This window comes from Salvia hispanica, chromosome 1, assembly GCF_029641045.1.
Source record: "Salvia hispanica isolate PSC_SH4W2 chromosome 1, Shi_PSC_v1, whole genome shotgun sequence".
NCBI classification, from domain to species: Eukaryota; Viridiplantae; Streptophyta; class Magnoliopsida; order Lamiales; family Lamiaceae; genus Salvia; species Salvia hispanica.
In genome coordinates this window covers 45,896,233-45,923,353 of record NC_142692.1, presented here as the reverse complement: position 1 = coordinate 45,923,353, position 27,121 = coordinate 45,896,233, and the positions used below count along the sequence as shown (strand labels likewise).

Below are 27,121 nucleotides of genomic sequence, written 5' to 3'. Positions count from 1 at the left end.
TCCTCTAAGGATATTTGGCAAGCCATTCAGACGAGCTATGCCAGCCAATCAAAGGCTAAGGTCATGCAGTACAAGTTTCAGCTCCAGACCTTCAAGAAAAATGACCTCTCCATGCGTGATTATCTTAACAAAATCAAGCGCTACTGTGATTTACTCAGCTCCGTGGGTTGTTCCGTCTCCGAAGATGATCACATTCTCTACATCCTCGGTGGCCTTGGCTCAGAATATGACCCGGTGATGGTCAATGTAACTTCTCGTGATAGTGGTTGGTCCGTTCAGGACGTTGGTGCTCTGCTTCACAGCTTTGAATCCAGACTTGAGGCTGCTCGATCCTCACCTCTCAACACAGATGGTTCTTAGCCCTCGGCAAATGTTGCCTTCACTAACAATCGCAGAGATGGTCGCAATGGTGTCTTCAATCCTCCCAGATCTGATGGTCGCAGTTACCATGGGGGATGCGGTGGTCGTGGTCGCTTCGGCACCGGTCGCCTCACCTGTCAGGTGTGCCAAAAGTCTGGCCACTCAGCCGACCGTTACTGGTACAGGTTCGATCAAGGCTACTCTCCTCAGGCTCCCCGAGCTCAGCCTCCTATTCTCGGTTTTCAACCGCCTCTTACTGCCAATCTTGTCCACGCTCAACCTCACCATGGCTATCAAACTCCTTTGTGCTCTCGGCAACCTCCTTCATCCATTGCTACTTCAGAATTTGGCTATGATGCTGCCTCAACCACCTCCTGGTATCCAGATTCCGGGGCCACGAATCACGTCACCAATGACTTTCTACTCTTAGCACTGCTACTGATTATCATGGAGGTGCCTATCTTCACCTCGGCAATGGAGCTGGTATAAAAATTGCCTATATTGGCAACTCTACATTCAACTCTTCTCCTCATTCTGATTCTACACTACAAAAAATTCGCGATTTAGCAACGGAATTTAGCAGCGGACTCTGATCTGACACTACTAGTAGCGGAATTTGTAACGGAACGTCCGTCGCCATCGTTAGTAGCAGATTTAGTAGCGGATTTTCATTAATATTTTGGCGGCATAACAGCGCGCCACATTAATATTTGGAGGTTACTTTGAGGAGTTTCGAGTAAGTATTAGTTTGATTAATTTAGCAGATTCATAAATCAAGAATCCAGATTTGAATTTGGTGATTATTTGCATTTGATATAATGCGTGGTGTGTGAGAATATGGAGTACAATTTTTACAGCATTTGCAATCATAGAATGTGCATATATGTGCAGTTTGTTTAGAGCTTAGATTTCACTTTCACGTACTATTTTTAGATGGTTGGAGTATTTTAATTGATTTGTTTATGTTATTGACATGGTTTACTTCGAAATATAGCAAATGTAATACTATCTGATTTGTACAGTTTGATTACATTCTTGTTTTTAAATTTCATTTGCATAGCATTTTACACATCTATGTATTTTCTCACTTGTGTTCTGATTTTGAATTGCTTTATTGACTTTTGGATATTGCCTACAAATATATTTTAATTTTTGATTTTTCTACAAAAATCATATTTCTAGCCCGATTCATGGGAGTAGGAGGTGTGGGTCCTTTGGAAAAAGAAAGCTGCAATCAGATTCTCGTCCTTTATTGCCAGCTTAAAAAAGTTTAACGCTCCTAGTAAAGCAAGACCGGGTTACGTGTCAGAAGTGATGTGGAAAGGATTACTAGAGCATTGGAAGGATCCCGACGTGATGCATAAATCGATACTTGCAAAAAAGGCCAGACTTTCCGAGCCAGATGGTCCCGAAACCGGATACAGTAAGAATTATGGAGGCTCAACTTCAGTTGCAGCAAAAGCTCAAAAGTTGGTAAGTGTTATATATATACACCTATATATATATATATATATATATATATATATAAAATTCATTTTGCAATAATGTTTGTTTTATTATATTTTTAATAAATAGGCAAAAGAAAAAGGTGTTCCCATTGCTGAAGTTTCGTATGAATCATTCTTGACACTACATTGCAAGAATGGGGAATTCACATATAAGAGGACTGTCGATATAGCTGTAAGTTATAAATATGTATGTATGTATTTAGATATATTCAATTGATTATTCATATAACATTATTTTCATTCATATTAACTAGGCGAAGGTCAAAGAGCTTGCTGCTGCTCAAGGCGAGAATGCCAACTTGAATGATATTTTTGTAAATCAAGTTATGGGAGGCCGTCTCGACAAAAAGAGGAGGATGGTTGGAACCGGAGATCTCGGACCATGCCTTGTAGATAATTCCTCTACCCACACTATTGGAGGGACAAGTCATCAAGTGGACCGCAAACTTGAAGAGATGGAAGAAAAATTCAATGAAGAGCGCGAGAAGAGAATGAAATTAGAAGAAGATATGAAGATTCTATATGAGAAGATGGACCAGTTCATGTCCCATCAGTCCCACAACTCGAGTTATTCTGTGCTTCAATCTCGTAGTCATGATTCCGAAGAAGTATGAGTTTGACTCTTTTGAGATTCACTATCATCTATATTTTAGAGTTATGACAACATCGGACTTCATGTAATTTTCAAAATACTTATTAGTATATCTATTATTATCTTTTCCTACAAAGAATTATTGTGATTTATTTGTTGAAATGTTGGGTTGTAGTAAACAGGTTGTCGTAACTGGATAAGAAATAAAATAATTTTTCTGTAATATAATTTTAAAATTAGCAACGGAATAGCAACAGAATAGAAATATAAAAATAAAAATAAAAATAATCCAGGAGCGGATTATATCCGTTGCTAATCTAACTCCGCTGCTGATCCGCTAGTACTAGCAACGGATATATCTGTTGCTAAACCTGATTCATTTTCGTTTTTGATTTGATCGCCATTTAGTAGCGGATACTCTTTGTCGGAAATCCGTTGCTAAAACTTAGCAGCGGATGGTGTATGCTGCAAGCCATTTGGCAGCAAGGTTTTTAGCGGCGGACACTATCTGCTACTAATCCGTTGCTAACGTGATTTAGCAACGGAATTAACTTATTTAGTAACGAAAATGTCCGTTGCTAAATCACAAGATTTTTGTAGTGCTAGATCTCTTCTGCTTAATAATCTGTTGTATGTTCCCCAAATTTCAAAAAATCTTTTTGAGTGTTTCTCAATTTGCTTTGGATAATGGTGCGTATTTTGAATTTCACTCTGATTTCTGTCTTGTCAAGTACCGAGCCACCAAACAAATTATTCTTCGGGGCACACTTGAAAATGACCTTTATCACTTTCTACTCCACCAGTCCTCATCAAGCAAATCCCCTCTCAAGTCCAATAATAGCAACTTCAGTACTCCGGCTATTTGCTCCCTTTCCTTGAGTGATGTATCTCCTGCTGTCCATTCCACTTCTGTCAAAATTACTTTAGATATTTGTCATAGACGATTTGGCCATTGTGTCTTTGATGTGGTTAAGACTGCTCTTAATAACTGTAATATCTCATATCATTCAATAAAATCAAGTATTATGTGTCATCCTTGTTGTACCACTACTTACACTGTTCCTCTTTAGGTTATTCACACTGACCTATGGGGTCCTGCTCCCATCAAATCCAGAAATGGATTTTCCTATTATGTCACTTTCATTGACCAATTCACTAGATACACATGGATTTATCTGCTAAAGGCCAAAAGTGAAGTTGAACGTATGGTTAAACATTTCAAAGCTCATGTTGATAATCAACTCAACTCCAAAATAAAAATGGTGCAAAGTGATTGGGGTGGGGAATATAGAAGGCTGACTAAATTCTTCCTTGATTCTGGAATCCATCATAGAATATCTTGTCCTTATACTTCTCAACAAAATGGGTTGGTAGAAAGAAAACATAGACATGTGGTTGAGATGGGGTTGGCTTTACCTACTCAAACTCTTCTCTCTACTTCACCTTATGAAAAGCTCTTTAACTCCAAACCGATCTACTCTGCCATGAGAGTGTTTGGCTGCCTTTGTTATCATTTTTTGAGGCCATATAATCATCACAAACTTGAATATAGGTCTTCTCCTGCCACTTTTATTGGTTATAGCAGTCACCACAAAGGATACAAAGTCCTCCTTGGCGATGGAAAAGTCATTGTGTCTAGGGATATTTTGTTTGATGAGACCACTTTTCCTTATCAAACTAAACCTCCTTATTCTCCCACAAATATCTCTCCTCTGCCTTTTCCTCCAGTTTCTGTTATCTCTCCAACACGTCCTCCCATCCAACAAAATTCTTTATCTCCAGCACATGATCAGTCTCCCTCCTCTATACATCCATCTCCAGAAATTGATCAACCTCTCTCTCCAGAATATATTCAATATCACTCTCCAACACATGATCCACCTTCCTCCCCTGCCCAAAAATCAGCCTCCCTCTCCAACATATAATCAACCTCCATCTCCAGTGGGTGAACAATCTACACCAGAAATTGGTTCTCCTGTGTCTGATAGCTCATCTTCGTCCACTTCTCCATCTGCAACTGCATCACCTCCTACTCTCCCTTATTCCACTTCTCATCCTATGATCACTCGCTCCAAGACCGGGATCTTCAAGCCCAAAATTCTCACCATCACGTTATCTTGCTTTAATCTTCCAAGATCTGCCTTAGCTGCTCTTTTTATTCCAGTATGGAAGAAGGTTATTGTTGATGAATTCTTGGCCTTACTAAGGAATAAAACTTGGATACTTGACAAACTCATAGTTTAGTATGGTTTTAGAGGTGTTTAACCCATGTTCTTATTGAATTAAGGTGTTTGTAAAAGGTTTTCACCCATATAGTCGTTAATTAGATGAAATAATGAGTTTGTTGGAGTTTTGAAGTAAAAACAGGTTAAAACGGAGCAAAACGGAGCAAATGGACGATCCCAGAGACTTCGCCCGATCGGGCGTTTTTCATCCGAAGAATCGCCCGATCGGGCGTTTTGGTGCAGCATTGGAGTCCAGAGAGAAAACCAGGTCGGGCTTTTCGCCTCCGAGAACCGGGCGTTTTGGCAGGCAGCGCGACTATTCCATTTTGCCCGATCGGGCGTTTGTACATATTACCCAACGCCCGATCGGGCGTTTTTACGCTGTATCCGATTTTTCCCTATTTCTCTTCAAGTATAAAAGGGGTTCTTCTTCATTTTAAAACCCCAACTTCCCCACACCACAAATTGAGAGCAAAATCGAGAGATTCAAGAGGATTGAAGGCAAGGAGGCTTCATCTTCAAGAGATTGAAGAAGAAAGATCCTCCCCAACATCAAGTCCACCTTAGGGAGTTCTATTATCTTTTCATACTATGTTTACTTTTATTGTTCTTGTATTTTCCTTTGTTTTAGCTTCCATTATGAGTAGCTAAGTTCTTATTTAGGGATATTGGTGAAGTTTGTATGGAATTCATGGGATAAACCTTGATTTATGCTTATCTATGCCTTTTGTGTTGGTTTTGTTGGTTATTGTGCTTTTTCATTATCTAATTGATTAGCTACCAATTTGATATGTCTTGTCTAATTATTGTCATTGAAAGATGCTTGATTAGAGTGTTAGAATAACCAACAACTCCGTGCGTTGTATGTACTCGAGAGAGGCATAGCTAGAGAGAGGGCTTGGGTCCGTAGATTGTAGGAGTCGGTTCCGAAGTGTAGGGAGGAGACTCCGATATTAGAGGCCGATCAACGCGTTAGGTGCACCCGAGAGGGGGTCTAACCAATTAACCCGACCTTCCTAGCCACACATAGGACTATTTAGATGAGCATGATCCCTAGGTGAACACCCGTGATCCATACCAACGGATCCATATCCCTACCTTCCCAATTTGAGTGAACACTACCCTTTTACTTGCTTTATTTTCTATTTTGCTTTTACTTGCTTACTTGTTCTTTAATCTTAGTGTAGAAAAACCAAAAAATCCCTTCTATTAGTCTAGATAGTGTTCGAATTTGCATCGTAGTACTCAAGCCGGCATTTAGTCTTCGAGGATCGATAATTTTAACTTGCCACGTGCTACATACCCCATACACTTGTGGGTGACTTATTGATTGCTAATTTAGCATGAGTCAATACTAACCTTACTTCAACCTGGTAAAAATCATGTGGGGTGCTCTTGGATTTTCAGGATAAAAAAGCTAGTTGATGGAAGCATTGCAAGATATAAAGCACGGTTGGTTGCTCAAGGTTTTTCTCAAGAGCCTGGATTTGATTTTACCGAAACCTTCAGCCCGATGGTCAAGCCCTCAACCATTCGTCTCATCCTCTCTATTGCCATCTTTGCTGGTTGGAATATTAAGCATTTGGACGTCGACAACGCCTTCCTCCATGGTGATTTGAATGAGGAAATCTACATGAAGCAACCTCTTGGTTTTGAGCAAGGTGGACCACATCTTGTGTGCAAGCTTAATAAAGCCCTCTACGGTTTAAAACAAGCCTCGAGGTCTTGTTTTTTCACGGTGCAATCAGTGCTCTTATCCATGGGCTTCACTCAATCTCGTGCTGATACGTCTCTGTTCTTCCGCAACAGGGGTTTTGAAGTTACCTACCTTCTGATTTACGTCGATGACATGTTGATTACATGGTCTTCTTCAACTATTGCCCAGATTATAGCTGACCTCAACAAACATTTTTCGCTCAAAGATTTGGGTCAAGTAACTCACTTTCTTGGAGTTGAAGTTGTTCGTACTTCACAAGGGCTTCACTTGAGTCAAGGTTCCTATATCCGTGATATTCTTGACAAAGTTCAGATGAAGGATGCCAAAGGTTGTCCCACTCCTATGCTTGCCAATCTCAAGTTGACAAAGGATGATGGTGATCCAACTGTTGATGGCAAATTATACCGCAGCACCATCGGTGCTTTACAGTATGCAACAATCACCCGCCCTGAGATCAGTTTCTCCATCAATAAAGTAAGTCATGGCTCATCCATTGGACACCCATTGGAAGGCTGTCAAGCGCATTTTGCGCTATCTTGCTGGATCTGTGGACTATGGTCTTCATATCACCGCCTTCTCTGATTCTGATTGGGCTCCAGACCCTAATGATCGCCGATCAGTTTTCAGACACTGTGTTTTCTTTGGAACCAATCTCATTTCTTGGTGCTCCAAGAAACAAGCTGTAGTTTCTCGCTCTAGCACTGAAGCCGAATATAGAAGCCTTGCTCTGGATGTGTGTGAAGTAACTTGGATATCCTCTCTTCTTGATGAACTGAGCATCTGGGCATCTGACATTCGCCTAAACCTACATGCTCGCTCGAAACATATTGAATTAGACATTCATTTTGTGTGCGATAAAGTGCGCGCTAAGCTGATTGATCTTCGCCATGTTCCCTCCTCTGATCAAACAGCATGTGCTTACCAAACCGTTGTCCTACCAATTCTTCTCGAAACTGAGGAATAAGCTCAGCATATGTCATCTCTCTACGCTCGAATTGAGGGGGGATGTTAGTGTGAAGCTAGAAGAACAAGTTAGTGTGAAGCTAGAAGAGCAAAATGTTGCATCGTCATGCATACAAGGATAAAAAGGAATCTCAGCATGTGAACGAGATAAAACTTATGTGTTTCTTGGTGATGGGATAAAATTTACTTGCATACAAGGATAAAAAGGAATCTCAGCGTGTGAACAAGATAAAACTTATGTGTTTCTTGGTGATGGGATAAAATTTACTGAGTTTCTTACTTTCCTACATTCTATTTTGAACTCTTGAATAATTGTTAGTTGTGATTGTTTAGAGATTAATGTCCTTGAATCATGATGTTTGATTTAATAACTCGAGACTTTAAATAAGTACTTCTAGCAAACAGTGACCAATTTACACTCTTGCAAAATAAAACATTTGGGATTGGTGCTTTTAGAGGAGAGGAGAGGAGAGGAGAGGAGAGGTGAGGTGAGGTGTGGTGTGGCGCGGTAAGGTAAGATATTCTTTATACCTAGTCTTCATGCTTTGACTAGAGAAAATGACATGCCTACGTACTCTCAGATAAATGACCCGTTGACTCCCATGTTACACAAATTATAATTTAAACTGTAAGATTATTCAATTAATTGAAATTTGGAACAATTCAGAATATAATTTGAGCCATTATAAGTTATAGAGTTGGCTCTCAGCATAAATGAAAATATACATTCTATGCAATAAACACACAAATTTGTAGTCATTAGAATTAGATAAGTCAAATCCTAGCAACAAACAAATACAGTAGAAAGTTGTCGATTAAACATTATTTCATCATCCAAAGCGAAATGGTTTATGAGAATCATCCATAGAGAAGAAGAAACAAATACTTTCAATGTCCGATACCTGCCATCATTCAACAGCAACGATTCATTATGGCGAGAGAGCTTAAAAACAGTTAAGGAAATACTAGAGTAAAAAATAATTTATGAGCAGTAAAAATTAAATTGATATATGAATTAAAAAAAAAACAATCTTATTCTATCTTTTAATTTCTCTCTTATTACAAAACACCGACTTCGATTAAATTTCATTTTGTGATAGAAACTTAGCCAAACATGCAGAAAAAAGTAAAGGTAGTACTCCCTTCGTCCCGCTTAAGATGACATGTTTTCCTTTTTAGTTTGTTCCAACTAAAATGATACATTTCCTTCTTTAGAAACTTTCTCTCTCCAATTAATACACTCAACTATTTATTCTCACTCATTAAAATATTCATCTTTCTTTATCTTTCTAATTTAATACTTACACCCACCTTTTCTCTCTCCAATTAAGCAATGTGTCATCTTAGCCGAGACGGAGGGAGTAGTGTAGTACCTGCTAGTGATTTCTTGAGGCAAAAAGGAAGTGGCCGTCTTAGACTAACAAACCCTTAGCCCATTTATTTTGAGAACGAATGCTGCATTTTTGCCCTTTTTCCTTACTCCAATATCTCTGGCAGACTGGACTGCAGAATCTCTAAGATACTCAACTTCCAATTTCTCAAGACATGTTCCCAAGCTCCCTGGAATTTCTTTAAGCTTTTCACACTTCTTAACCAAAAGAACCCTCAGCTTAGGGAACGAACCGGTTGAGGCCTCCCACACACCGAAAGTTGCCCGGACAATCTGCAACAGCTGGAGACTAGGAAATCTGTCACCACCAAGATCCCACGACACTCCAACAAAGGCATTGCCTTTCAACTTGAGGGCCTCGAGGCTTTTGATCTTTGCCAATATGGACATCTGCTGCCAACCCATGAAGGTATTCTCCAGTGTCAGCCTCTTCAGGTTTGGCGGGAAACAATTCTCGGAGGGAAGACTCTGCAACTTAACTTGAGATGTCTCTCCATATGTTACACTACTCGCCAACTTCAACTTTTCCAGATGATGCAGATTTTCTAGGAAGCCATTCCTATAAATATTGGCCAAGTTACCGTAAATCCCCAACTTCTTAAGGTTTTTAGCCTTTTTGGAGACGACCTCTGTGCAAGATTCCGGCGCCAGTCTCTCTAATGTATGAAGGTTCTCCCCTGCTTTGCCTTTCCATTTATTGTCTAGGACAATAGCTGCTTTAGTCTTTAGATACCTCAGCCGAATCATCATCCAAATATTTGCTTTCATTGTAATGGAACCAGACTTGGTTTCCACTACAAGAGATTGTAGGTTCCATAGCTGCGTGAGTGGTTCCGGAAGAATTTCGAGAGATTCAATATACAAGGTGAGGTACCTTAGATGAAGTAGCTCAGTGAGCTTTCTTGGAAATTTGTCAAATTTGATGGACTTGGACTCCAGAATCCTGAGCTTAGGGAAGTTGTCCACTGGCAGGTTCAGTGGCTCCAGATTGACAGGTTGCTCGCTGAAACACAGCAACGAGCGGATGTTTGGGTTTTCAGGAAGGAGCCGAGGGGGATCAGACCGAAAGCAGAGACGATTAATCAGTGCTCCTGTTGGCTTCGATTCTTTTTTCTCTTGATATAAGTTCATCTCCTCAGACTTGGTAATGCAGAATGCACGTACCTTATCATGAACTCGACACGACTTAACTTCACCATTGAAATCTATCTTGTCAGCCATCACTAAACACCTGCCAATAAGATCGTCCAGCTTCTGGGAAGCGGTTTCCTCCAAGCTCTTTCCTTCGGTAGGATGTATGAACCCTTCCGCACTCCACAAACAGGTAAGAGTCTCAACCGAGATCTCCTGCTCTTCTGGGAAGACCCCCATATACAGAAAACATTCTCTCAGCTCATCAGGTAACATGCTATAAGCCAATTCCATCACATTTGAAATGCATGTTTCGATATCCGATGGCATAGTGTTCAAGTTTTCATACACCTTCTTCCACCCATTCCTAGTTTGTTGCTTCTTAAGAAGTCCTGCCACTGCCAGGATCTGTAGAGGCAGTCCACCACACTTTTGGGCTACATCTCGAGCCAACTCTTGTGGGAAGCCTTTCCTCCAATCTCGCAAATTCCCAAACAACTCTAATTGGAGAAGTTCCCACCTTTCATCTGGACGTAGAGTGCGCAGCTTGTGGGACTTTCCACCAACATGGTCGTTGCGACTGGTTATGAGGACTTTACCTCTGCCATTACTATTGGGCAAAGCTTCTTTTATGGCTTCCCAATCTTCAGAGCTGCCCACATTGTCCAGGACCAATAAGAACTTTTCATCCTCTAAAAGTCCCCGAACTGAGTTACGTAAGAGTTCCTCGCTGAAGTCGGATATGTCTTGGCCTGTGAACCATTTCATAATAGTGAGATACACATCCTTTATTTGGAACTTTTGAGAAATGTGAACCCAAATGTGAATCGGGAATTCAGAAACAATCCTTTTATTCTGATAAATCCGGCGTGCCAATGTTGTCTTCCCGAGGCCAGCCACACCAATTATGGAGATAACATCGAGCTTCTCCTTGTGCTCCATAAGATAGCCAGTTATGGTCTCTTCCTCATCTTTCAAACATACAACTATATTGTTCTTGATAGTTGGATCCTGTAATAAAAATTGTGAATGGCATATGAAATAAAATATCTTGGAGCAGAAGAATGCATACATATTGTCAGAAAAGTTAGTCAATTAAAAAATTGTGTGGTCAAAGAGCTAAATTAAAGTATGTATCAAAGAGCCTATAGTTGACTTGACACAGACATATGGATAAATTACTGTTAAATACTCTCTCCGTCCCGCTTTAGTAGTCTCATTGACTTTTCCGCCCTCTTTTTGCAAAAATGATAAACAATAGTTAAAGAGGAGAAATGTTAAATTAAGAAAGAGAATAATATAGATAAGAGTCTTATCTACATTATTTATTGTCTCTCTTACTTTACCATTTCTCCACTTTAACTATTTTTATTGTGTAAAGATATACAGTACATTTCTCACATAATGTGAAAATATTTTAAAAAATACTCCTATTCCTATATCACATGCTTGATTGATTATTAAACAAGGAAAATCAGAAAAATTCAATACCATTGAGGGCAGTGTATCGGCAGCCGTCGCGCCGGAAACGTTGGCGGTAGGGCTGTAATTTTGGATGTGGTGAAGCAATTGATTCATCTCAACTTCTCTTAGGGACTTGACTAATTTCTTAACGACGCTGGATGTGCTCCATAAACTTTTCTTCGCCGCCGCCTTGATCAAGCAAGCTTCCATGGCTACCTCCATTTCATAAACAGCCTCCTTGATTTTTCTCTCGATTTCTCGCCGCCGCCCCTCCTCGAGTTTCTTCGCCTCATTTACAAGGAAATCCCGCACCATATGAAGATCACCCACCAGCTTTTCCACCTCATCTTCGGCTCCGGAGATGAGAGAGGCATGATAATCCTTCATCTCTGATATGTATTTCATAAATAAGCTAACCGCAGCTTCCGCCATTGTTAGGGTTAGAGAGATCAGAGATGGATTTTTGCAGCTTTAACCCAAAATTATTTGTCACACTAAGTCAATTATTTTTGAACCAGACAACCGTGTCGTGGCCCCACTTATATAATGTTTTTATCAGTATTACATTATTCAAGTCCCTTAATTTGAATCAGTATTTCAGAAATTTGATTTTTTTTTCTCTCGTGTGAAATTGCAAATCTTTGAAATCAAATTCTATTTATTTTTCTCTCGTGTGAAATTGCAAATCTTTGAAATCAAATTCTATTTATTAGAACACGACAGTGACGGCTATATAATTGTCCTGCTCGATTTTTTGTTCTATTATTTGAATTTGGTTTGAAATATGTTCATTTCTGCAATAATTTTCAAGTCCCAGTCCCGTAATTTGATTCAGTATTTCACGCTAAAAATTTAATTTTTTTCTCTAGTGTAAAATATGCAAATCTTTGAAATCAGATTTTATTTATTAGAACAAGACGGTGAAAGCAATATGTGATCTGCTTGATTTTCTGTTCTACTATTTGAATTTGGTTTGAAATATGTTGTTTTCTGCAATAGTTTTCAAGTCCCGTAATTTGATTAAGTATTTCACGCTAGAAATTTGATTTTTTTTCTCTCATATGAAATTTGCAAATCTTTGAAACAAGATTTTATTTATTAGAACACGATAGTGAAGGCGATATGTGATCTGTTTGATTTTATGTTCTACTATCTGAATTTGGTTTGAAATATGTTGATTTCTGCATTAGTTTTCAAGTCCTGTAATTTGATTCAGTATTTCACGCTAGAAATTTGATTTTTTTTGTCTCTCGTGTGAAATTTGCAAATCTTTGAAATTAGATTTTATTTATTAGAACACGACAGTGAAGGCGATATGTGATCTGCTTGATTTTCTTTTCTACTATTTGAAATTGGTTTGAAATATGATTATTTCCAATAGTTTTCAAGTCCCGTAATTTGATTAAGTATTTCACGCTAGAAATTTGAATTTTTTTTTTCTCTCATGTGAAATTTGCGAATCTTTGAAATCAGATTTTATTTATTAGAACACGACAATGAAGGCGATATATGATCTGCTTGATTTTATGTTCTACTATTTGAATTTGGTTTGAAATATGTTGATTTCGGCATTAGTTTTGATTTTTTTTTCTCTCGTGTGAAATTTGCAAATCTTTGAAATCAGATTTTATTTATTAGAATACGACGGTGAAAGCAATATATGATCATTGATTTATTAGAACAAATAAGGAAAAAAAAAAGACATTAGTAGACATGTAATCTCACTTGAGACGAATAAATAAAGAAGAAATCTGGTTCATATGAGTCATGTACTGGTTGGTTGTAAAATGAGATAGAAAACTGGAATGCCCTCCAAAATCAGAGAGAACTCAAAAAATGAAAAACGCAAGTAAAATAATTAATGTAGCCTTGATATAACTAGTCAACAGATAATCACAAAAGCTTGTCTGCATATAAGCTCTTCCATAACATTAATTAGAGCATTCCCAATGGAGGTGGCGAATTCTCGGCGATAAATCGCCGGTTATCGCCGAATTATCGCCGGCCATTGTGGCGAAGTCGGCGATAATTCGGCGATAATGTTGCCGTTGCTTCGCCGAGTGGCGTTCTAACGCCGGATTATCGCCGAGCGATCGCCGGCCACTGTGGCGACGCTCGGCGATAATCGGCGATAATTAAAATTTTTTTTTTTTTTTTTTGAACCCAACGGCTATTTTACATTCCACCCCTATAAATATTTCCTCCACTTCCTCCATTCATCACCCACAATCTTCATTCTCTCCATTTTCAATCTCTTCTCCCAATCTTCAATTTTCATCAAAATTATGAGCTTTTGGAAGAAAAGTTCCCGATCGGGTAAGGATAAGGGTAAGGGGAAAGAGTCGAGTTCACAAATTCCCAACACGGATGAAGCAAACGAGCAGTGGATGCAGTCGTTGTTGGCGATGGGTTCTCCTCCCGGCCAACTTCCATACGGGGGTCCGTCTCCTTTGCAGACTCCTCCGGCGCGGAGACTTTCTCCGTACTTCAACTCTGCCGGCAGAATGCCCTTTCTCCGTACTAGTCCAAAACTGTCATTTTATATACCTAGAGTTTGTAGAGTATAGTATCACACCCTTTGCAAAAAGACAAATAGATTAGTGGCAACACAAGTGAGTGTAGAAAATGCACGTGAACTATGAAAACCAACCAACACACACCTGTAAAACCAACAGCACGTGAAATATAGCTTCATAAACTGAAAATTTGGTTCATGTAGCAACAAGTGATTACCATATTTTGTTTCATAACCTACGCCTATTTTAAAAATGGGGAAACATAGCTTCAGCTAGATTACAAGTGATCATATTCTCTAATTTCTAGCTCTTTGTCCCATTACTCTTGAGCTATCAATTCTTTTTACTTCAGTTAATGATATTTCATATGATTTGTTTGCAATTTGACCCCGCGTTATATCTATCGAAGCATGAGGAAAATTCTTGGAAATTAGAGGAATCTGAGATGAGAGAGATATACCAGCTGACATGGCACCCATCACAAAATAACTTGTAATGTCCAACTCACAAGTATGCTCTCCAAAGAATTAAATTGACCAAATGTTTAGGGATTTTGAAACTAAATTCGAAGCGAGGTATTGCCAGCCAACCAACCTGAGTTAGATTTCTAAAATAAACCATAGAGTTTGCAATTATTTTTTTATTTATAGGTCCAAAGCTAAGAAGTTTTAGAAAGAATTTGGCGCAAACGATTCCTAATTTAAGAAAACAGCGATGGACAATTAATGTACGTAATTAGTCCAAAACAACACTCAGTTAGTCATCTTCTTCCTCTCTCTCTCTCTCTCCATCTCTGAGACTGAGATTGAAATGTCGGGTGAGGTAGATGCGTTGAATTTCCTGATGCAAATGCTGAAGGATGAGGTGAAAGCTTGTTTGGATCTCAAAAGTGGGGCGAGATTTGAGTTGGAGCAACTTCAGTACGAATTCGGTGAGTCAGTTGGGCGCCTTAAGGATGCGGCCAGCATATGTAAGAAGACTGCCACCTTCAGAGAAAAGGAGATTAGGCTCAGGAAAGTAGCTTATGAAGTGGAGGACACAATCGAGACTTACTTGACCAAGAAGGCCGCTAGAAAGAGGAATATTTGGGGCAGAATCAGAGGAAATAGCACTAGGATGGCAAAAAAGGTCAAGCACTGTAGAGCCCATTAGTTGGTACCTGCTCTACAATCATTCATAGCGATATGGGAACAGGTTCATATTTTCTTTTATTTTGGGAGTATTTGAATTCATTAATTATTTAAAAAATTAAATGTAAATTGGGATTTTAAGGGATTGTCTTGCCTTACTAAGTTTTCTGATTTAATTAATTTTAAATTAAATCTAAATTGGGATTTAAAAGGATTGTTCTTGCCTGACCAAGTTTTCTGATTCATTTAAAGGAGGTGAACTCGAAGTTGGAGGCATCATCAGAAGATAGCGTAGAGTTGAGGTACAGAGATTTGGAATATCATGAGCAGTTGTGTTTGCTCTATACAGGATTGTTTCCTGTAGATTATGATATTCCAACGTCAACGTTAAGCCAGCTGTGGATTGCAGAAAAGTTCATACCCTCGACCTCGAACGAGCCAATGAGCTTGGAAGAGAGTGCTGAGAAGATTGTAGTACATCTGGTCGATAAGGGTATGTTGATTGCGAAGAAGAGGATACTCGACCGAGTGAAAACATGCCGGGTTGACGCTACAATACGCGACTTCTGCGTTAACAAAGCTAAGGAGGAGCTTCTTTTCACGGTGATGGAGTCTTCACTTGAGGGGGAGCCGGAAAGCGTGTATCGTCTTTGTTTCCATTCCGATCCTTCACATTTCCTCTCCAAACAATTAATCTGGCCAAATGCTCGTTCCTTTTTGTGCTTAGTGACCGAACCTCTGTGTTTGGCAAACACGCATACATCAGCCATCCCTAAAGCCTTCAAGCCCCTTCGGATTCTACACTTGACATCTACCAAGTTGGAGGTGCTACCAAAAAACATCACCAGCCTAATACTTCTCAAGCACCTCACCTTGTCCATTGATAATCTGCAATCCCTCCCAAAGGGAATATCCAAGCTGTCAAACCTGCAGACCCTCATTGTGAAGACAGGGGCGGCATTAATCAAAGTGCCGGCTAATATATGGGAGATGGCGGAGTTGAGGCATATGAAGACCAAATCATCCTTTCTGCTCTCGGATGACAGCAGCAGCAGCGCTGCTAATCACAGCCTTCAAACGATTACCACAGTATCAACAAAGTCCCCCTGCTTGAGAACTCTCTACGAGAAGGCCCCAAACTTGAAGTCATTGGGGATCCAAGGGAAACTCTATGATTTTGACCTCGAGACAATATCCCTCCAGAAGTTCAGTCATCTACACAAGTTGAAGCTAGTGAATTATGTCCAATTTGGATTAGCGTCTGAGTTTCGATTGGATAGACTTCCTAGGCATGACCGTTTCCCACCTATGCTCAAGACGCTCACCTTATTGACAACACACTTGGCTTGGGATACTCATATGGCCATATTAGCAAAGATCACTACCCTCGAGGTCCTCAAGGTGAAAGAGAATGCATTCCGAGGAGGCATCTGGAATGCTTGCGCAGCAGTTGAATTTAAGAAGCTAAACTATCTGCTCATCCACGACACAGACTTGCATACCTGGAAGGCTTATCCTAGTCAGTTCCCACAGCTCAAATATCTCGTCATTACCGATTGTAAACACTTCAACCATGTTCCGGAGAGCCTACAAAAAGTGGAGAAGCTGGTAATCGACGTGGCCTCAAGAAATCACTAGCAGGTACTGACTTTATTTTTTCTGCATGTTTGGTTAAGTTTCTATCACTTATGAAATTTAATACTCCTATAAGTCGTCAAAGTGTTTTGTAATAAGAGAGAAATTATTAGATAGAATAAGATTGTTTTTTTGTATTCATATGGAGTATCAATATTTTTACTTCTCATAAATTATTTTCTAATCTTTGCAGTTGAATGATGCAGGTATCGGGCACGGAAAGAATTTGTTTCTTCTTCTCTATGGATGATTCTCACACACCAATTCGCTTTGGATGATAAAACATTGTTAAATCGACAGCTTTCTACTGTATTTGTTTGTGGCTAGGATTTGAATTGTCTTTACTAACGACTTTACGAATATCAATCACAACTAATACACTTGGGGCGAGCATTCAAATCTCAATCATTTCCATGATTCTTCATCCAGTCTAATATCACAAATAAGGTCAATCTAAGTCATCAGTTTTTAATATATAGGTATGTCAACCTGCAAGCTCCAATTGACAATCAAATCCAAAATTTATAGACAAATCCTGAATATTTCAACAAAACTGTCATAACTAAATCACTAATTTATTGACAAATACTGAATATTTCAACAAAACTGTCATAACTAAATCACTTGGAAACGGAGTCTGGGCGGTAGATTCTGAGCGTTAGTAGTACCATGTTGCCGACTGCGAAAGAAACATCTCGTCCTTTTTATTCCAACTTAACTATATATGCTCTTGTCCAAATGTTCAAAGAAGAAAACACTCCAACTCAGCTATGTAAACATAAAAGCAAGAATTTGAGACAGATGTGCATCAAATATTCAAACAAGATTCACTCCCACTAAACTATAATCTATATAACATAATTTCAAGAACTTGCCAACATAAGCACGCATCAAATGCCCAAACAAGATTCTTCCAACTCAACTATGCAACACAAGCTCAAGAATTTGTAACAGAGATATGCATCATATGTTGAATTAATGGTACCAGAAAAAAAAAAAAAAGAAACCAATAGTAGAATAATAGTAGTTGACAGTAAATGTGTTGATCAGATTACCTAATATTTCATGGAAATAGAACTAACCTTCCTACTATCGGCTGCAAAGGCTACATCAAGGACCTGCAATCACAAAGAGTATCTTTGAATAACAAAAAAGTTACAGAGTAACACACAGTATAAGATAATAATTACTACTAGTATATATTTTTATGAAACAGTCAAACTTCTTAATGAACTCAAACAATTCAATGCATTTGCCAATGATAGTGCAACACCTAAACAATGTACTGCTACATCATATATACATACCTTTCATGAAATGTCCAAAGGCTATGCTATGAAATTGCAGTCAAAATTACAGATTAAGGCCAACAATTGCATGCATAAATTTATTTACGGATCTTAAAAGCGTTGAATTGCTTACCAGCAGAAACCATGTCAATGTCTGATCATGAAGACTTATTAGAGAAGATGAATCAAAGAGAAAGCCATAAATTTGGAGAGCTCTCTTCAGATCTGAATACATAGGTAACCTTGATACTAGAAGTATCAGCCTGCTTATCATAATAATTCATTAATTCAATTATTATGACAGTTTGTAGGGTTGAGTCTTGTGACACAAGTACTTGGGTGAAATAATAATTCATTAATTGAATTGATATCAATGAGATAGCCCTATTTATAAACTAATGACCATAGGGCTGGTACGACTTAACCTAGATATCCGGGAAAGAACCAACAAAGAAACCCGAACGAAGCTTATAAAATGGTCGACTCAAATATTGTTCAAAGTTAAATAAAAACAAATTATCCCAAATCATAAAAACATAAAATAAAAGAGAAACACGTGACTCGTTAGTTACGCGCCTATTTAGTGACGTAATTCAGGAAACGATATCCCGCGGCTTGATCTGCTCCCTCGGTCTAAACTTCAATGACTCTTCACGCTCGGATGTTCCTTCCTCTTCTGTTGTTGGCGTGGAGCTGGTCTCTGCCACTGATTCCAGCGGTGTGGCCGTAGTGTTGGTAACAGAAGCCCACGCAAACCTCGTTACAATCACAAAAACAACATATACACGCCCCACGACGTATAACAGAACTAAGTTGGCAGCACTCAAAACCGCCAGCAACCAATAATAACGGTCCAAACGACTCCGGTTCAAGGTGAACTGAAACCAGTTGGGCTCATCTGATACTTTCCCCACAACAAAAACCAAGAGCACACCACATATGAACCCCAGCCCAGACACCCCCTTGCTAAAGATCTCAAGGCACAGCCTCTTGTTCTCATTAGGATCAGGTTCACTAGATTTTTTTTTGTCTTCTTCATCAAACTCCGACAAATTATCCATGCCTCCCAGCAGCATGAACTGGAACAACAGCCAATACACACTCATTGGAACATCTTCCTCCGGTTTATCCAACAACCCATTGCTTCTAACAACCCCGAGCCTCTTTCTCTCCATCCCTGCAGCAGCTACACAACACAGGAACCCAAATATCTTAGCCTTTACCATGCCATGTCCTTTGAAAATCACACGTGCCAAAGCAGCCAGCAACACGCCTAACCAAGTCTGAGCCAGCAGCAGCACCTGAGCAGGAAGCTCCCACGATCCTAAATGCGGGTCCAGGTGCTTTGCTTGCTCTGCAAAGTACGTGTTGCCAGTCGACGAGATGATCCCACACACCAAAAAGGCCCACCACATACGGAGGGGAAACATTCTTGCCAACTTCTCTATCCGGTTCCTATCTGGATCGGCGGATTTGAATTTGCAACAAAATAAACCGGTCAGAAAGGATATGCCAGCAATACTAGTGCACACCGCTGGGATTCCAAACCGGTAGGTCCATGGCTTTATGTGAGGGAGCGCGATGGCTCCTGCTAGGGCTACAGCAACCACCATAACCATACCTGGTATCCTCAAACAACCTAAGATCGCGACACTAGATGTTTTATCCGGTTGTTCTTTAAGAAATGATTTCACGGAGACCTTGTTACCAGCTACTCCGACAGCTATCATTACCATCCCCGTGTAGAGGAGAGCCTTTGTGTGTTGCCTATGCATTCCTGCTCGTATTGCTTGCACGTGCCATGGACAGAAGGAAGTGACATGAACAGAAACCAGATTCCCTATGATAATAACAAGTGGAATTAATAACATTTTCATTAATTGAATTGATGACTTGCATTAAGATGAGTGCATATACAATTCTCAACAGCTCCAACAAGCATCATGTGTATTCATAAATTTATTAATTTCATAATTTCCTTAAAAATGAAATTTATCTATTTAATTTCGAATAAACCCTAGTTTTGGACCTTCATAGTCGACGGCATACGCCATCGATCTATGCGATCTTCTCCGGTATCCTCGACAATCCGAGGGAAGTCGACAACGATAAGGTTCTACTCTATCACAAGACCTCCTGTACAATAATCTCTCATTCTAATTATCTTGACATATTTACCTTTTAAGTTTTTTTTATTACTCCATCTTTACATTATAATAGTCGTAAGACTCGTAATTCTGTTTTGTTTATTATTACACGGTTCTTTGAATCTAATTAAAAGTATTTGGACTTCTCTCAATATCTACATTTACCGACAGACAATAGTGTTACGTTGACAATAGATTTTTCATAGTATAAAAATAAGTACTTTTTAGATCGTTTTGACCATATTCTGGATATCTATGACTCTCGATTGTGCAGATCCTCTATATAGAAATTACATGCTAATCAGCATTACGAAATTCTTTAACAGGTAAAAATGTAAGCATCTAATTAGTCTTTGGATTAACTTGAATCAGAAAATTTCAGTCGCTTGGTCTAATTAAATCAAGAGATTTAATAGTTTGAAATTATTGATTAATTAACAGATCCCGTATATTAATTTTTTAATTAACACAAAAATATAGTTAGTGCGATCAAAATTGAATGATTATAAAAAGCCAAAAAGTATAGTTAAAATGGGGGGAGATAAGAAAAAAAATTGAATGATTAACAAAAGACAACACTTGAGTTGTGTTCACAGCTCAATCAGTTACTTATGCAGGCCCAACACTTTAAATAAATATAAGCCCATATCAAAATATTCGGCCCAAAAGGAAAAATCTTAGGAGTGGGGATCGATTGTAAACCCCCATCACTCTGTTTCCCAACTCAAATCCCTAAAGGAGTCTTAGATTGGAAAATATGGAGTTGGCAATGTTGTTCTTAGATTGAGGAAATAATTACATGTGGCTTGTTGATTTGAGCGGGACAAACTTAGGGAAGCATTTATGATTCTGGAAATTCTATGCCTATCTTGCTATGCTATTCTACTCCCTCCGTCCTCTATTAGGAGTAGTACTTTGATCGGATACGTGTTTTAAGAAATATAAAGAAAAGTTAGTTGAAATAGTTAGCACTTTTTATTATTGGTTTTATAATAAAATGTGAATGAAATGAGTTAGTAGAATGTGAAACCTAGTTACTATTTATGGTAAAAATGAAGTGCTCCTCTTAATTGGGGACGGACCAAAATGAAAATTAATAACTTTTATTCGGGGGCGGAGGGATTAGTTCTTATTCTAGAGCTTAGCATGTTCTCATCTCTCACATAAATTGTGGCGGAAAAATACCTTGGTTGAGACCCTGGATTTCACTCCTTTGTCTAATTGCTGCTGACTGCATCCAAATTTAACGTGCTTGTTAATCTCTCAGCTTGTGAGGGCATATCCACTCCTTGACTATCTGTGAGCTTCTGATCCGAGGATTTGCCCTTTTGTCTTATTGCTGACTGCATTCCAAGTTTAACTTTAAACTATTGAATTTGTTCTGCTGTCCCTAATTTATGTAAGGCATTGGGGAAAATCTTGGCTGATTTTACCATTTATTTGATTCTTGGAAGGATAATCAGATCGGTCTTTTGATCTACCATTTTTAGGAAGAGCCAGCTTGTTCAGCACTTGTAGTAATTGGTTATACTGTCTCTATTTTCATTTTGGTGAATTTTTGGGAAGAGCTTGGCTGTCTTTGCCAGCTTGTTCAACATTTTTGGGAGTAACTGTTTAAATTTCACTATTTTGGTGATAAACATTGTAGGAAGTCCTTGAAAACGCAAGTAATTAATACGTTGCCTCCATATCGGAGCTGGTAGATTTTGGGAACGGAAGAGACTAGAGAGTCTTGCACCAAATCTCTTTTATCCAAGATTTGATTTCACTTGTTTGCTGCCCGTCTATGAAATTGCAGCTACAGCCTACAGGATTTGTTCCCAAATCTGGGTCCCACTTGTAATAGCATAGGAATATAGTTTCTATTTCCTTGCAACACCAAAGTTTCAAGATTTGTATCCACTTGAAATTGCAATAGGAAAAATAGGAGTCTATACTTTAGTTGCTTTCCTCAATCCAAACTCCCTTCGGCCTCGAACATAGATGTATATATATATACTCACTCCGTCCCATAGAAATAAGTCATTTATGGTTGACGCGAGTTTTAATGCATTATTGATAGAATAAGGGAGAAGAGAAAAAAGTAGTTGAAATTGTATAGAGGATGGTGGGGTCTATAAATGATAAAGTAAAATAGAAGGTGAACAAGAATATCATAAATGGATGTGAATTATTTCTATGAGACGACTAAAAAAAGAAAATATGGTCTATTTCTATGAGATGGATAGAGAGAGTATATACTAATCAAATCGTGCAACTTGAATATCACAAAAATATTCAAGCACGCCTAATATGCTCTGTTAAATGTCTCGTTGAAATTATAATTGGTCAAATTTCATTGACCGGGAATAGTTTCCAACATAAAACAGAATATTGTCTAATGGACTTTAAAATCTCATTGTAACTCAATAATCGATTTATAACTCAAATATTGTGTAATAGAGTATTCAAACTCCAAAATCTCATTGTAACTCAATAATCGATTTATAACTCAAATATTGTGTAATAGAGTATTCAAACTCCAAAATCTCATTGTAACTCAATCGATTTATAACTCAAATATTGTGTAATAGAGTATTCAAACTCCAAGATCTCATTGCAACTCGATTATCGATTTATAACTCACAAAATATTGTCAAATTCAGTATTCGGACTCCTAAGGGAGTAATAGAGTATTCGAACTCCAAAATCTCATTGTAACTCAATAATCGATTTATAACTCAAATATTGTGTAATAGAGTATTCAAACTCCAAAATCTCATTGCAACTCGATTATCGATTTATAACTCACAAAATATTGTCAAATTCAGTATTCGGACTCCTAAGGGAGTAATAGAGTATTCGAACTCCAAAATCTCATTGTAACTGAATAATCGATTTATAACTCAAATATTGTGTAATAGAGTATTCAAACTCCAAAATCTCATTGCAACTCGATTATCGATTTATAACTCACAAAATATTGTCAAATTCAGTATTCGGACTCTAAAATCTCATTATAACTCGATTACATATCGATTTATAATTCACAAAATATTGTCTAATACAATATCTCAATCCCAAAATCTCGTTATAGAGCTACATATATAAATACCAACACAACATTTTTAATCTCTCTCATATATACATCCGGTGATCAGATGGCAAAGTCTGACGTGGCAACATATATCAGGCAAATGAAGGGGATGGTGGAAGAGCATAAGGATCTCTTCCCACCTCAATGTAAAATTGAGATTGAGAAGTTGGCTGAGGCACTAGATTCTCTCGAGACCATGGTGAAGGACATTGTGGAGTCAAAGAGACAGGATAATCTCTTCAAGGAAGTAGAGAGAATCTCAAAGGAGGCTCTCGACAATGTTCGAGGCAGCATTGACACTAGCATTAATAAGGCCATCCACACAAAAAATTCCGGCATTTCCAAGTGCATGCCGATCGCAATGCGTTACAGCCTCTCCGAAGAGATCAAGTCCATTACAGAAGACGAAGTGAGGCCGTTGTTTGATCGTTTCAAGATTCGGTATACTTCGTTAAATGATGCATGATTGTTGGAAAAGAAACATATCTCATTAGAATATTTCTATGATACTCCAATAATAGATTTATTCTTTTTCCTTGCATAGCTACTATTTTATAATCCCATTTAAAGGGGATTTTATCAGTAATAAGAATCATCAAGCAATGAAATATATACTCCCTCCTCCGTTCCATAGTAATAGAGTTATTTTGCCATTTTAGTACGTTCTATAGTAATAGAGTCATTTCCCTTTTTAGTAAAAGTCAACACATTTTTCACACATACTTTACTCTTTCTTAATTTATTCTCTCTTCATCTCTCTACCTTTTTCATTTTCCACTTTACTCTCTCTTTACTTACTTCACCTAACACAGTTTTTCTTAATCTCCGTGCCGAAAAGAAACGCCCCCGTTACTATGGAACGGAGGGAGTATTTTTTACCCATATTTTCTAATTGAACATGGTATTAGAGAGAGTGCCAATATCCGAGATTGGTGACCGTCTCAACCCTGACCATAATATAGTACCTGCAAAAAGTAAAATGCGGAAAATAAAAGAAACGAAAAGCTTTATCAACTACATTATATTAAACTTGAATAAATTTTCCCAATGATTATACAACATTTTATAAACTCCAATTCTAGCTATACATGGAAAATAAATTCTAATTCTACAATTATCATCTTGATTTAATTTTTCATTATCTTTAGTTGACTTCCTCCATTATTATTGCCATAACTTCATTTCTTGATTTCCTCTTCTCCAATTTTACTGATTTCTCCATTCCAACACCCCTCAAGTTGAGTATCGAGTTTTTTTTGATAGTTAACATGCACGATCTTCACTTTGATAAAATAGTTTATACTCGTATTTAGGAGTCCTTCAATTTTCATTGACAGTTTAATTATGCTCGTATTATAGAGCTTATTCAATTTATTATTGATGGTTTATTAAGAGAATTATTTCAAGTATTCGAAAACAGATTGTGGAGCAGTATGATACAGATTTATCCACTACATTATACTGATCTTTCTGATCATTTATTGCAGTCCCTTCATAAATAATACTACCACATAGTAAAAATTTTCCTATATATAGTACTATATATTCGTCACTTCAAATATAAATTCCTAGCTACGCCCTTGTTAGCAAGCATCATTCATATAGATGGGAAAAAGCCAATCATATATAGAAGAGAAACACACGTCAATAGTACTAATTTTATTCTGTAACTTACAAACATTGTATGCCCTCTGACAATCTACATATATATGCTTGTATTGATTGAAACTTATCGCAACAACAGCCAATGATATCTATAGTGTTCCAAATCATGTAGTGGAGGAGGCAAGTGCGACAAGTGGAACAACTCTATGGACTGTCATCCCGGGACTCTCACTCATGTCCAAATCTTTCGGTTCAACACCATTAGCCAATTTCCACTCGAATTTCCAAACCAAATTAGCTAAAAGAAGCTCCATCCCGGCAGAAGCCAACGTGATCCCAGGGCAGCCTCTTCGTCCACCCCCAAACGGAATCAGCTCGAAATCTAGGCCCTTAACGTCTATAGAAGAATTCAAGAATCTCTCAGGCATAAACATTTCTGGTTCGTCCCATGAGACGAGGTCCCTTCCTATAGCCCACGCGTTGATCATAACGATTGTTCCTGCAGAAATGTCGAAACCTTTCACTTGCACATCTTTGCTTGCAAGCCTAGGCACAAGTAATGGAAGTGGTGGATGTAAACGCATAGCTTCCTTGATTACAGCCTTCAAGTAATGCATTTTTTGTAGATCTTCGTCCGTTATCTCTTGTTTGTGCTTGAGTATACCTCTTACTTCGTGCTGCAACTTTTTCATTACTTTGGGGTTTCGTAAGAGTTCTGACATTGTCCATTCCATAGCTGTGGATATTGTATCAGTTCCACCGACGAATACATCCTGCGAAATGATTAATTATTATATATATAAATAAAAACAATGTAATATAATAGACCTATCAACACTTATTACTAAAATGACTAATTATAAAAAACATTTAATATAATGTACCTATCAACAGTTATTACTAAAATGACATATCAACAACTATTACTAAAATGAGTAATTATAAGAAACACTATAATGTAATGGACCTATCAACACTTATTATTAAAATGACTAATTGTATATAATACTCACGAAGAATATGTCATTTATACTTCTTTCGCATTTTTAATAAACCTTGAAGATTCAAAACTTCTCAATTATTTTATTCAAAACAAAATTTGGTGTCATTTCCAGATGAGTTGACGAACAGAAAAGTTTACACATCGTCAAGATAAGTGGAGAGAATCAAGATAAGCAAGTTGGCTCAAAACAACGTCGTTCAATCATACACATCGTCATATTAGTACATATACGGTATCACTATTCATCCATATTATCCAAAATTTTCCATATACGCTAACTAAATATCGCTTTTCTTGAAAATATCATAGTGAAATAATGGCGATTTCTTAAAGTTATGATTTGTCATTCAAATTTTGAATGACGCAATAAAAATTACAATGAAAATCCACTGTGAATTTTAAAAAATTAACACAACAAAGTGAGTCATAAAGGGAGTGTTAAAATCGAAGAATGCACATGATAGAATTATTACCAAAATTATCGCTTTGAGACTATCTCGATCAATAGAATTAGAGATATCGAGCAAAATATCCAAAAAATGTTGTCCACTTTCTTCGTTGACACCCTTCTCATGCAGCCATTCTTGAATCACAGTCTCAATAACTTGATCAATCCTTTCAGCAGTGTCATCAAGTCTCTTATCAACACCATTAACACGTCCAATCCAACCAAGCCACGGTATAAAATCTCCGATATTAATCAACCCTAAAAGCTCCACCAAATCCGCCATGGCACCCAAGAATTTCCTCCCATTTTCCGAATCGCTCAGCTTCCTTCCGAAAGCCGACCTTCCGATCACATCATTGCTAAAACCCTCAAACATCGCACTCAAGTCCACCGGAGCAATGCCAGAAGTTTCTTGAATCTTGTTGACAATAAGTGACACTTCTTCTTCGCGGATTGAGCTGTAAGATTGGACCCTTTTGTTGCTCAGCAGCTGGAGAACAACGATGCTTCGCAGGCGACGCCAGTATTCGCCATAGGACGAAAGCAAGACGTCTCTGCATCCGTAGGTCAGCTTCTTCATAGCCTTGAAGCGGGGGCGGTTGGCGAAGGTGGTGTCGTGAGTCACCATGATTTCACGGGAGAATTCAGCGGAGGAGACGATGAGGACGGGGACGCTGCCGAAGTGGAGGAGCATGAGAGGTCCGTGCTTTTGGGATAAGGACTGGAGATCGCGGTGAGGAAGGGATGATCCGAGGTTGTGTAGGTTTCCGATTATGGGGAGCTTTGGTGGTGAAGGGGGCAGTTTTTTGTTGCTTGATGATTTGAGGAAGATTCGGGTAATGGATAATAGCAAGATGAGGGAGAGAAGAGCTATGGGAATAAAGAGATTTAGTTGAAATTCCTCCATGTCTAAGGTGTGTCA

General features: G+C 38.3%; 3 protein-coding genes and 1 pseudogene across 3 annotated transcripts; 1 reads left to right on the top strand and 3 right to left on the bottom strand.

The window, feature by feature from the left end:
- Positions 1-8,070: 8,070 nt before the first annotated feature.
- LOC148933949 (putative disease resistance protein At1g59780) lies at positions 8,071-11,834 on the bottom strand. The gene is made up of 3 exons (XM_089066325.1): positions 11,378-11,834; positions 8,739-10,897; positions 8,071-8,267 (listed from the first exon to the last, which is right to left on the bottom strand). Exons 1-2 carry the CDS (start codon positions 11,780-11,782, stop codon positions 8,783-8,785), a joined length of 2,520 nt encoding a protein of 839 aa, XP_088922451.1. The 5' UTR covers positions 11,783-11,834; the 3' UTR covers positions 8,071-8,267; positions 8,739-8,782.
- A 2,742-nt stretch (positions 11,835-14,576) lies between these two features.
- On the top strand, positions 14,577-16,983 carry LOC148933948 (putative late blight resistance protein homolog R1A-3). The gene is made up of 3 exons (XM_089062472.1): positions 14,577-15,060; positions 15,249-16,637; positions 16,838-16,983. The coding sequence occupies exon 2, from the start codon at positions 15,438-15,440 to the stop codon at positions 16,632-16,634; it is 1,197 nt and encodes a 398-aa protein (XP_088918598.1). The 5' UTR covers positions 14,577-15,060; positions 15,249-15,437; the 3' UTR covers positions 16,635-16,637; positions 16,838-16,983.
- Positions 16,984-18,333: 1,350 nt separating this feature from the next.
- LOC125193260 (protein NRT1/ PTR FAMILY 5.5-like) lies at positions 18,334-19,955 on the bottom strand (annotated as a pseudogene).
- A 4,679-nt stretch (positions 19,956-24,634) lies between these two features.
- Positions 24,635-27,121, bottom strand: LOC125220550 (cytochrome P450 71A8-like). Its single transcript, XM_048122711.2, has 2 exons — positions 26,225-27,121; positions 24,635-25,521 (listed from the first exon to the last, which is right to left on the bottom strand). Exons 1-2 carry the CDS (start codon positions 27,104-27,106, stop codon positions 24,913-24,915), a joined length of 1,491 nt encoding a protein of 496 aa, XP_047978668.2. The 5' UTR covers positions 27,107-27,121; the 3' UTR covers positions 24,635-24,912.

What these genes read in the sequence shown, in the direction of transcription:
- LOC148933949 (XM_089066325.1), bottom strand. Translation starts at nt 11,782, where the DNA reads ATGGCGGAAGCTGCGGTTAGCTTATTTATGAAATACATATCAGAGATG. An exon ending in CCGATACACTGCCCTCAATG is followed by an intron (nt 10,898 to 11,377) that starts GTATTGAATTTT and finishes TTTTTATTACAG; the next exon opens with GATCCAACTATCAAGAACAA.
- LOC148933948 (XM_089062472.1), top strand. Translation starts at nt 15,438, where the DNA reads ATGAGCTTGGAAGAGAGTGCTGAGAAGATTGTAGTACATCTGGTCGAT.
- LOC125220550 (XM_048122711.2), bottom strand. Translation starts at nt 27,106, where the DNA reads ATGGAGGAATTTCAACTAAATCTCTTTATTCCCATAGCTCTTCTCTCC. An exon ending in GTCTCAAAGCGATAATTTTG is followed by an intron (nt 25,522 to 26,224) that starts GTAATAATTCTA and finishes ATCATTTCGCAG; the next exon opens with GATGTATTCGTCGGTGGAAC.